The sequence below is a fragment of the Primulina tabacum genome, chromosome 14, assembly GCF_025594145.1.
Source record: "Primulina tabacum isolate GXHZ01 chromosome 14, ASM2559414v2, whole genome shotgun sequence".
Taxonomy (NCBI): domain Eukaryota; kingdom Viridiplantae; phylum Streptophyta; class Magnoliopsida; order Lamiales; family Gesneriaceae; genus Primulina; species Primulina tabacum.
In genome coordinates, this window is record NC_134563.1 from 2,093,095 (window position 1) to 2,104,972 (window position 11,878).

General features: G+C 35.7%; 2 protein-coding genes and 1 pseudogene across 2 annotated transcripts; 2 read left to right on the forward strand and 1 right to left on the reverse strand.

The window, feature by feature from the left end:
* Positions 1-287: 287 nt before the first annotated feature.
* Positions 288-1,925, forward strand: LOC142525316 (UDP-glycosyltransferase 76B1-like). Its single transcript, XM_075629573.1, has 2 exons — positions 288-878; positions 967-1,925. Exons 1-2 carry the CDS (start codon positions 383-385, stop codon positions 1,875-1,877), a joined length of 1,407 nt encoding a protein of 468 aa, XP_075485688.1. The 5' UTR covers positions 288-382; the 3' UTR covers positions 1,878-1,925.
* A 1,002-nt stretch (positions 1,926-2,927) lies between these two features.
* LOC142525053 (phosphoinositide phospholipase C 2-like) lies at positions 2,928-7,404 on the reverse strand. Its single transcript, XM_075629222.1, has 8 exons — positions 7,151-7,404; positions 6,347-6,482; positions 6,029-6,271; positions 5,720-5,943; positions 5,090-5,207; positions 4,076-4,228; positions 3,871-3,957; positions 2,928-3,474 (listed from the first exon to the last, which is right to left on the reverse strand). Exons 1-8 carry the CDS (start codon positions 7,363-7,365, stop codon positions 3,181-3,183), a joined length of 1,470 nt encoding a protein of 489 aa, XP_075485337.1. The 5' UTR covers positions 7,366-7,404; the 3' UTR covers positions 2,928-3,180.
* A 1,831-nt stretch (positions 7,405-9,235) lies between these two features.
* On the forward strand, positions 9,236-10,853 carry LOC142525441 (UDP-glycosyltransferase 76B1-like; annotated as a pseudogene).
* Positions 10,854-11,878: the final 1,025 nt, after the last annotated feature.

The following is an 11,878-nucleotide window of genomic DNA, read 5'->3' on the forward strand; positions in this document are numbered from 1 at the left end:
CACATCATAAAAATTAAAGATTTAAAATCCATAGTAACTTGAGTTAATCATTTTCGTAAAAGCGAGGACGAATAGGGGTGTACGTAAACAAATCGAGTATACTAGATTAATATTTTATTCGTATTTTAAATTATTGAATTCGAACTTAACTCGAACATTTTCAAATTTTTTTCTGAATTCAATCGGAGTTAAAATTATTTGATGAACACTTTGCTGTTTTGTTACATTTTGTTAATATAAATATAATTGTTAAATAGTAATTTTTCCTTTACCAGGACTTCTCCGTCTTTTTGGAAATTTTTTGGCAATATCTTACTTTTCCTTTGCTTGCACTTCTCCAAAAAGCATAGAGCTATCTTCTTCACTCAAGGATAGCTTATCCATGGATAATAATCCCAGCAAAGCCATCTCACAGCATGCAAGAACACGCAGAGTAATCCTCTTCCCCTTCCCATTTCAAGGCCACATAAGCCCGATGATTCAGCTCGCCAACATTCTCCGCTCCAAAGGCTTCACAATCTCCATCCTACACACTCAATTCAACTCTCCGGATCCATCCAGGTACCCCCAATTCACGTTTCACCTCATCCCCGACGGATTACCGGAAGATCAAGCATCCAAAGGTGACCTTGCTGGCCTCATTGATCGCCTCAACACCAACTGTGTCGGGCCCACTCGCGAGTGCTTGGGGAAGTTGTTATCAACCCATGATGATGTTGCGTGTATGGTTACGGATGCGATGATGTATTCCTCGCAATCTGTTGCGGAGGATCTTGGCATACCCAGGATTGTGCTCAGGACAAGTAGTGTTTGCTCCTTTTTAGCCTTTGCTTCTGTTCCTGTTCTTCTAGAAAAAGGGTACTTCTCTGATATTCTGGGTATGTTTAAATTTCTTGGGGCTAATTTATTAACTGTGTTTGAAGAATATGAAATTTGTCTGAAAAAGATTGACGCTTTCTTGATTAGATTCGAGGAGAGAGGATCCAGTGCTTGAGCTACCACCACTTAGAGTAAAAGACATCCCGGGTATTCAAACACGGAACCTGATCGATGTTGAGCTGAAGATCATACGTAGCATGGTAGAAGGAACAAAGACTGCATCTGGGCTCATTTTCAATACCTTCCAGGATCTGGAAGAGCCGAATCTCGCCAATCTTAAGGAGCACTTTCGCATACCAACGTTTTTAATCGGGCCGTTTCACAAATTCTTTTCGGCGGCTTCGAGCAGTTTGTTGACACAAGATAGAAGCTCTATTTCCTGGCTGGATACCCAGAAACCGAGTTCTGTTATTTATGTCAGCTTCGGGAGTGCTGCGAAAATGGATGAAAAGGATGTAAGAGAAGTGGCTTGGGGTCTGGCACATAGTATGCAGCCATTCTTGTGGGTGGTGAGGCCTGGATCAGTCCAAGGCTCGGCATGGCTGGAATCATTTCCGAATGAATTCTTGGAGGTTGTGAGTAAAAGGGGATGTATTGTCAAATGGGCACCTCAGCAAGAAGTGTTGTCTCATCCTGCCGTCGGTGGATTTTGGACTCACAGCGGATGGAACTCTGTTCTTGAGAGTATTTGTGAAGGTGTTCCCATGATATGCTCGTCTTTGTTCGCAGATCAGCCGGTGAATTCTCGATACGTAAGTGATGTATGGCAACTTGGGATCAAACTAGAATACGGGTTGAAAAGAGAGGAGATTGAATCAGCAATCAGAAAGATAATGCTTGATAGGCAAGGCCAAGAAATAAGAGAGAGAGCTTTGCATTTGAAGGAGAAAATAGATGTTTCCTTAAAAACCGATGGTTTTTCAAGCCAATCACTAAATGCTTTATCTGATCTCATCTCCTCATTTAAATCTTCTGGTGTTTCTGTTGGTTCAGAATGATTTTAGGTGTGTTTCAAGACCTTTACGATATTTCATAGTTTTCTGTTTTGTGACTGTGTTCATTATTTTGTGAAATTAAGAAAAATGGTCTGCAAATTGTGAGGAAATTGGTATTATTTGCAGTTCCTAAACAGGGACTCATAAGCCCCATCACTAATCCACACAAAATGCCATTACCCGGATCTAACCTAATTATACCCTCGATTCATCTTCCACAAAACCGCCAATGGCTTACACAGCTTTTCACATTCGTTTCAATTAAGTTACTGATATAAGGTGCCAAGATATATCCGTCTTCTGTAAATTTACTATCAGACGGTTTTATAATTATATATTTATTGAGACGAGTTGATGGGTCCATATCTTCACTAAAAATTAATACTTTTTACACAAAAAATAATATTTTTTCATAGATGGAGTTGGGTTAGAGATTCGACTCACACAATTTGTTAGATATCTCACGTTGACTGAATTAAGTCCTTGAAAGTTGTTTATATGAACTTGGACAATCAGAGTCAGTTTTTGGAGTTGAGTTAGGTTCAAATCTAAATCTTCGGATACATAATAATAACAATTATTATTAAAAAAAAATATTTATTAATTATTGTTCGTATTGTTATTGTTAATTTTTTTAAAAATATAATAATTATTTACTACTATTACTAATAGTAGTAAATAATTATTGTACAATCATAATTCATAATAACATTACATGGCAACCGCCATTGTTGATTAAAAACTTGTACCCCTTGGCATTTGGTATATGCTAATAAGTTTTAGTTACATCAGAGATGATGATCATTTGAATTTGAATAAGATTTAGACAAGATTCAAATAGATTTGTGTGTCGATAAATTTACAATCATATATTTTTTTCTTGAATAACGAATGTGAGATAAAATAAGGGTCAATTTGATATTAAATAAGTAGACGGACCATGACACCGAAGATTGTTGATATAATAGTCTCAAGTTCAATAAGACAGTACAGAAGAGACATGAGTCAATTGCGGAATTGTATTTATCCATTGATGCTGCGATCTCATCCATGTTGATTGAATGTCTTTTGATCAAACAAGTGAACAATTGGCTTGTCGGAGGCGTGATCAAATTTCGGCACAAGATGAAAAACAATAATAAAAGAAAGACAGCCACAAACCATTGACATCTAAGACACAGTTCATATATCCTAGTATGTCATTCATCACACAGCTCAACACAAAACAAGTTGCATTTATCTACATCATCGAACGGGTTTATCTCAAACACAGGACATATCAAGTTTACAAAAAATAAGTTCCAGATCAAACAAACTCAAATCGCATGAGAAGCTTGACAGATTTATACTTATCCCCCTTTTGTGAGTGTAGTGGAACTGCTCGGATTCCTTTTCTGAGCTCCGACACGGGTAAACATGTTTGGCCTCCAAAGTCATCCTTTCCAGACATGTCATCCTCGTGGACTTCGATCCGAAGTAGAGCTAGTTCAGGTATTGTTAATGGGAACTCGAACACCTCATCCCAAGTTGGAATCCAATTATCTTCAAGAGTCCTTGTTTTCTTCATAACAACATCACCGGGCACTCCAGCGATTCCCACCTGAGTTTTAGATAAATACTAGCAACTTAGTTACCTATGATGATTTATCAAACTGAATTTCCTAAGCTAGAACTCCATTCACAACTATTCAGTCCCTTGGCAAAAATGTACCTTCTTTTGCAAGCTTTGGACTTAATCATGCTGGCTAATGAAGAAAAACTTCGGAAATAATATCAACTCTAAATGCTAAATCTTTTACTGCTCAAATCTAACTAAACAAGGCACAGAGAAAAATCCACAAAAGTGGTACAATGTGATATTCAAGTTAAGAGGTAAACGACAGAACAGCCACATTGACGACAATTGAGGATAATAACAAAAGTTTGAGAGCCAAAACCGAACGTATAATCAACAAGTAGAACACAAATAAAAGTAAGGTTCATAGCAGCAACTTACCCTTGCATAGAAATCCGGAGGAGAATAAGTATCAAAATGTGTATGATGGAAGTCGTAATAACATCCCTCACCCATAAAGACTGTCACCTGTTCAACAGAAAGCACATACATAAGAATAAAAAAATTACACAGATTCAGCAGATATAGGGAAATCCCAAGGTTGAGAACATAAAAGAACATGAAAACATCAAATGTTTCAACTTACCCTCAAAGTAACTTTGATAGGTAATGTTGCTTTAGGATTGAAGATTTCTCCATTCGTACCGGCCTTTAACAAAAACTCAGGTTTTTTAACATATCCACAGCCACCGTTGGCCCTGAACATGCCATGCATCAACCAAAGTGATCTTCCGTAACCCTGTTGCAAGATCATAAAACTGGCTTATTTGCCCCGCACTATTCTAATACACCAGGCTATGAAGCCTAAAATGCTATGTTAGAACCAAAAATTTTGACTACGAACCAGAAATCACTAGTGTGATGCTTTGGGTTTGAGACATGACACATAAACATTCAACTGAAGTAAAATAGCTTTTGGTTAGCCAAAGTAAAAATGAGGTGAAATTAGTGTTGAATGTGTATATAATTTCTTTTCCATCTGCAACATTAAGCAAATGTGTGCAACCTCTAAAAAAAATTATTATTGGATTTTCCTTTGTAAACTCCCTTAATGTTATGTAAATTTACAAAGAAAAATCTAATAATCATTTTTTTTTTTTGGTGATTGGGAAGACAATCTAAATCAGGGATGCAAAAGGAAAAATAAAATAAGATCTTTCTTCTTCAGAATTCCCCCTAATATAATAGATTTAATCTTCAAATTCATATGAAGTAAAAAAAATAAAAAAATACAACTACCGACTATATAGATTTAATATAAATGCATGCATAATTCATATTTAATATAAGTGCATGCATATAATTCTTTTACTGGCATTGCAACTATTCTTTTTCTTCCCAGGAAATTTGGTGACCTACTAATAGGGGAGTCAGTGACTGAAGCCACAGTTAACAACAGCCGTAACTATAACAGCTTATTGATAATGCTAGAAACACTCCCTCGACTAAAAGCTTCCTCGTTTTGCCGGAGGACCTCTTCAAAAGTAGTTTTAATGTGCTTATACAGGAAATAATTTAGTGAGATGATTTCATGTTTGCCGTAAAAAAAAACAGTTTGATTTACAAATTATATATGCTTAACTTCCTCAGATGCACTAACCTGCATGTTGAATGCAACCATTTGAGCTCCATGCATCCATCCAACAAGGGGATTGTAATTGGATGAGTCAAAGCGTATTCCCTTTGGATATACTCTCAACAAGTTTCTTCCTGTAAATCTGAAGTAAAAAAGTATGAGAATGTTAAGGATTAGAAAATGCATAGTCCTAAGAACTACGAGAAATTCACAGACGAAAACATTAACAACCATAAAACAGAACAAACACCTAGCAACAATTTGAGGGCATAAAATAACTGTAGTGGGGCCAACAGCGAAATCATTCCATCTTTCTCAAATTTGCAAAAAATTGCAGCCCTTTACTAACATTTTTCTTAGATATTAATAGAGTGATAACCATCCAAAGTTATTTTTTTTTTTTGCATGAATCTATTGTATGCTAGTCTCAATCCTCGCGTATGCTTCATTATTTCAGTTGCTCCTGTGTGAACCTAAGAAGTGTATTCCATAACCTTACTCCACCATACATCCTATCGGTTGGCCAACATATAATTTTGAATTCTTAGAAAAAGCAACAACCAAAATTCAAAACCAAACTGTAGAGTACAGTGTTAGGTTCATTCATCAAACAGGAAAAATGGAAAAATAATGCATTAGCATGTGATAAACTACCTCACAATATCCTGTCCATAAGTTATAACAGCTTTTTCCAGCTCTTGTTCACTCAGGCTGAGACGCCTGACTTTATCAGGATCCACCCTAAGCCATTCATTCATTCCTCCTTTCCCCTTTCCAGCTTGAATAGCAATCAAACGCCTATATTCTGGTGCTGCATTTTGCTGCGACTTAGGGTCCTCTTCATCGCTTTCATCATTGTTTCCATTTAAATCATCCTCCTAGAGTAGAAATTAAGAAAAACTAGGAACTTTAGATTATTAGGTAAATGAGTCGGTGCTAAGGGAGAATAGTTAAAAAATACACCTCGTCATCATCAAGATTGGCTTTAAGACTGTTGACTTCATTTCCCCAAGCTTCTTCTTTAGTTGAATCCTTTTCCTTCTGTGATGCACTCTCCTTTACTTTAACATCCTTGGCCTGTAAGTATTCTTTGGGTGGCTTGGTTGATATAATTACCCTTCTCTTCAGAGATTCTGGGGTGGGAAACTCTTTCAAGCATTCAGAACCAGGAGAAAACAACATGTCTCCAAATGTTTCGGTTATCATCTGGATTCAGTCATGAGATGATCAATATGAAGAAATGGAAGTGCCTAACCACATTTCTAAACTCCATAGGCATACCTCTGCCACTTTAGCCTGGAGATCCGGAGTAAGATGATCTTCAAGAGTTATCACAACAGGATATTCAGAAGCAATAAAAGCATGTTCTTTGATTGATCTCAAACATTTTATAAGTTCAACAGGAGTGGTCAGAGTCCTACAAGTAAGCAAAGAAAGAAAGAAAAACACTAAGAAGAGAATAAACATAAATGATTCTTTCAGATTACCATACACACAAACAGTACTGACTTTCAGCATGCAGGACATCCACGGACTTTCTTTCTAGACATATATGTGCTTGCTGTCATATATTTGGATGACAGTGAAACACAAAAATAAGATAGTCATTTGAAGTATTTGAATCAATATTCTTATAAATCCATTTTAATAACAAATTTATTATGTTTGTTTCAGGAAATATAAGCTGTCAACAGAATATAGTACTATTCAATTACTCCATCTTTATGCATCTTTTCCATTATGTATATGCATTACCAGTTTATATTTACCTACCTTCCTTGGGGCTGACTGGCTTGGCCGTAGCCTATGTTACATGCGAGTAGAGGTGTGCAACCATATGTAAACGAAATCATCATAAAACTTAGATTTATTTTTCATTTTATACAAAAAAAAATCTCATATGATTCATGCTGGCATAAATGATACACTTCTCTTCTTGATCATGTATGTTATCATGAATTCCAGTTCTAGCATGTTCTATCATCATATGTTACAGAAAATGTTAAGAGCTAGAAAATCATAGGGAATTATACTAAAAATGAGTACGGTTCGATTCAGTAAAAAGAGCTGATTTGAAAAACATACCTCCCATGCAGAACGTCAACATTGTCTTTCGTGGAATTCGGCCATATATCTAATTCAACAACACGTACACCTTTATTCAGTGCGCTTATGATAGGAACATCACTACAATCACTACTTAGCTGATTCCCTGTTAAATAAGAATTGTGGCCAGTGTATATGAAATAATGCGAGATGGGAGCATCCATATCATGGTGGACCTGCAAAGGTAGAATCATAAGTTACGAGGTTAATGCAAGAAAATGACTGGTTGAACGATTTAAAATAAAAAATAAATAAATAAGAGATGCAAGCTACTAGCAGCTAAAATTTGCGCAGGAACATCGAAAAAACAGGTCTCAAGCAATATTAATAAAAAATAAATAAATAATTATCCTCCCATTGCTCAAGCACCTTTCTCTTCAGAAGGATGTACGGCCCGTGCTCTATGAAAAGTTCCACATGCCCGAATGGTTATGGAATCCCAGCTTCAGGATTGAGAAATATAGGATATAGTCCTTGACGCTGCCCGTCTGTAAACACTGTAAACATATGGCTGCATAGATAATTATTCTTTTCACAAGGCGATGTCTGTTTTGATGTTAGGCTAGTGCCACTGTTTAGTATAGCATCTTTACGTGCATAGAATCGGTCATCATATTAGATTCTTGTTTCATGTTAATAGATCATTACCTCCTCAGATTGGATGTACCTGCATCTTCTACTGATGCCGCATAATTATTTCAGTTGCTCGAAATTCTATCGACGTTGCCTCCTTGTCTTGTTTGAGTTCTTTTGTGCATTGTATTGTTATACTAGGTGTTCAGCAAGCTAATTTATTTGGTTTGATATGATTAATAATATATATGGATAAAACTATGGTCAAAGAACTATCGTATGTTTTGGTTTTAAAAATAGTTATCCCTTTCATATTAAAATAACAGGAGATGACTTATTAAAAAAACACAAATTATTTTTCTTACGTCAATCAAATAATTGAATTAAAATTACAATATTATATTTATATATTTTTTTAAATATATTCATTAATTATTGAAAAATGACAATATCAAATTTAATCAATCAAATCAGATATATTATTTATTTATTAATATTTCACATACAACTTAAATATTTTAATAATCACAATATTATATATCTATACAATCTCATTACTCCAAATAGGTTCGAGATGGAATCAAACCATATTACATTTCAAGTTTGAGCTGGACTTGTAAAAATATCGAGTTACTCGAACGTGTGCTCGAAAAACTCGAAAAAATTTAAACATAATAAAGGTCGAATCAAATTTTAACCTAACTACTAACAAATAATTTGACTCAATTGCACCTCTAAGTTCAACTAAACGGACCCTCAATTTACTAGGCATATAAAAACATACACATTACTTTAACTCACGTTAGTACGATCTTCATGTGTCAATAATAACATATCAATATTGCACGGAATTTATGTTGGCAGGTAAACAAAACATTCACATTAAAGCATACCTATCGAGTTGTTGTAGGGCTCCTACAATGGAGCCATAACCATTTCAACATATCTCAAAAGAATTTATAACCCTAATATTAAAAAATTCCTAAAACTTAAACTTAGTTATTAGCAAAATGAGCCGATAATCATTGCTATTATGCCAATAACAAGCTCAAAAGCCATTTGGTGGACTCGAATAGAAATAGGTATTTAATCTGTTTTTTTAACAAATAACTTCGGTACCCACAAATTTATTTTGAGATGTTTTATTTTTCTATAAAAGATAATATATGTGATATCTTTATCTGACATCATAAAAATTAAAGATTTAAAATCCATAGCAACTTGAGTTAATCATTTTCGTAAAAGCGAGGACGAGTAGGGGTGTACGTAAACAAATCGAGTATACTAGATTAATATTTTATTCGTATTTTAAATTATTGAATTCGAACTTAACTCGAACATTTTCAAATTTTTTTCTGAATTCAATTGGAGTTAAAATTATTTGATGAACACTTTGCTGTTTTGTTACATTTTGTTAATATAAATATAATTGTTAAATAGTAATTTTTCCTTTACCAGGACTTCTCCGTCTTTTTGGAAATTTTTTGGGAATATCTTACTTTTCCTTTGCTTGCACTTCTCCAAAAAGCATAGAGCTATCTTCTTCACTCGAGGATAGCTTATCCATGGATAATAATCCCAGCAAAGCCATCTCACAGCATGCAAGAACACGCAGAGTAATCCTCTTCCCCTTCCCATTTCAAGGCCACATAAGCCCGATGATTCAGCTCGCCAACATTCTCCGCTCCAAAGGCTTCACAATCTCCATCCTACACACTCAATTCAACTCTCCGGATCCATCCAGGTACCCCCAATTCACGTTTCACCTCATCCCCGACGGATTACCGGAAGATCAAGCATCCAAAGGTGACCTTGCTGGCCTCATTGATCGCCTCAACACCAACTGTGTCGGGCCCACTCGCGAGTGCTTGGGGAAGTTGTTATCAACCCATGATGATGTTGCGTGTATGGTTACGGATGCGATGATGTATTCCTCGCAATCTGTTGCGGAGGATCTTGGCATACCCAGGATTGTGCTCAGGACAAGTAGTGTTTGCTCCTTTTTAGCCTTTGCTTCTGTTCCTGTTCTTCTAGAAAAAGGGTACTTCTCTGATATTCTGGGTATGTTTAAATTTCTTGGGGCTAATTTATTAACTGTGTTTGAAGAATATGAAATTTGTCTGAAAAAGATTGACGCTTTCTTGATTAGATTCGAGGAGAGAGGATCCAGTGCTTGAGCTACCACCACTTAGAGTAAAAGACATCCCGGGTATTCAAACACGGAACCTGATCGATGTTGAGCTGAAGATCATACGTAGCATGGTAGAAGGAACAAAGACTGCATCTGGGCTCATTTTCAATACCTTCCAGGATCTGGAAGAGCCGAATCTCGCCAATCTTAAGGAGCACTTTCGCATACCAACGTTTTTAATCGGGCCGTTTCACAAATTCTTTTCGGCGGCTTCGAGCAGTTTGTTGACACAAGATAGAAGCTCTATTTCCTGGCTGGATACCCAGAAACCGAGTTCTGTTATTTATGTCAGCTTCGGGAGTGCTGCGAAAATGGATGAAAAGGATGTAAGAGAAGTGGCTTGGGGTCTGGCACATAGTATGCAGCCATTCTTGTGGGTGGTGAGGCCTGGATCAGTCCAAGGCTCGGCAGTGGCTGGAATCATTTCCGAATGAATTCTTGGAGGTTGTGAGTAAAAGGGGATGTATTGTCAAATGGGCACCTCAGCAAGAAGTGTTGTCTCATCCTGCCGTCGGTGGATTTTGGACTCACAGCGGATGGAACTCTGTTCTTGAGAGTATTTGTGAAGGTGTTCCCATGATATGCTCGTCTTTGTTCGCAGATCAGCCGGTGAATTCTCGATACGTAAGTGATGTATGGCAACTTGGGATCAAACTAGAATACGGGTTGAAAAGAGAGGAGATTGAATCAGCAATCAGAAAGATAATGCTTGATAGGCAAGGCCAAGAAATAAGAGAGAGAGCTTTGCATTTGAAGGAGAAAATAGATGTTTCCTTAAAAACCGATGGTTTTTCAAGCCAATCACTAAATGCTTTATCTGATCTCATCTCCTCATTTAAATCTTCTGGTGTTTCTGTTGGTTCAGAATGATTTTAGGTGTGTTTCAAGACCTTTACGATATTTCATAGTTTTCTGTTTTGTGACTGTGTTCATTATTTTGTGAAATTAAGAAAAATGGTCTGCAAATTGTGAGGAAATTGGTATTATTTGCAGTTCCTAAACAGGGACTCATAAGCCCCATCACTAATCCACACAAAATGCCATTACCCGGATCTAACCTAATTATACCCTCGATTCATCTTCCACAAAACCGCCAATGGCTTACACAGCTTTTCACATTCGTTTCAATTAAGTTACTGATATAAGGTGCCAAGATATATCCGTCTTCTGTAAATTTACTATCAGACGGTTTTATAATTATATATTTATTGAGACGAGTTGATGGGTCCATATCTTCACTAAAAATTAATACTTTTTACACAAAAAATAATATTTTTCATAGATGGAGTTGGGTTAGAGATTCGACTCACACAATTTGTTACATATCTCACGTTGACTGAATTAAGTTCTTGAAAGTTGTTTATATGAACTTGGACAATCAGAGTCAGTTTTTGGAGTTGAGTTAGGTCCAAGTCTCAATCTTCGGATACACAATAATAACAATTATTATTAAAAAAAATATTTATTAATTATTGTTTGTATTGTTATTGTTAATTTTTTTAAAAATATAATAATTATTTACTACTATTACTAATAGTAGTAAATAATTATTGTACAATCATAATTCATAATAACATTACATGGCAACCGCCATTGTTGATTAAAAACTTGTACCCCTTGGCATTTGGTATATGCTAATAAGTTTTGGTTACATCAGAGATGATGATCATTTGAATTTGAATAAGATTTAGACAAGATTCAAATAGATTTGTGTGTCGATAAATTTACAATCATATATTTTTTTCTTCAATAACGAATGTGAGATAAAATAAGGGTGCATTTGATATTAAATAAATAGACGGACCATGACACCAAAAATTGTTAATATAATAGTCTCAAGTTCAATAAGACAGTACAGAAGAGACATGAGTCAATTGCGGAATTTTATTTATCCATTGATGTCGCAATCTCATCCATGTTGATTGAATGTCTTTTGATCAAAC

Bases quoted from the DNA above. Each gene is read 5' to 3' on its own strand.
- LOC142525316 (XM_075629573.1), top strand. From the start codon at position 383: ATGGATAATAATCCCAGCAAAGCCATCTCACAGCATGCAAGAACACGC. The intron at 879-966 runs GTATGTTTAAAT...TTTCTTGATTAG, and splicing joins GTACTTCTCTGATATTCTGG to ATTCGAGGAGAGAGGATCCA.
- LOC142525053 (XM_075629222.1), bottom strand. From the start codon at position 7,365: ATGATTCTACCTTTGCAGGTCCACCATGATATGGATGCTCCCATCTCG. The intron at 6,483-7,150 runs GTATGTTTTTCA...GCTTACTTGTAG, and splicing joins GTTGACGTTCTGCATGGGAG to GACTCTGACCACTCCTGTTG. The intron at 4,229-5,089 runs GTTAGTGCATCT...ATCTTGCAACAG, and splicing joins TGGTTGCATTCAACATGCAG to GGTTACGGAAGATCACTTTG.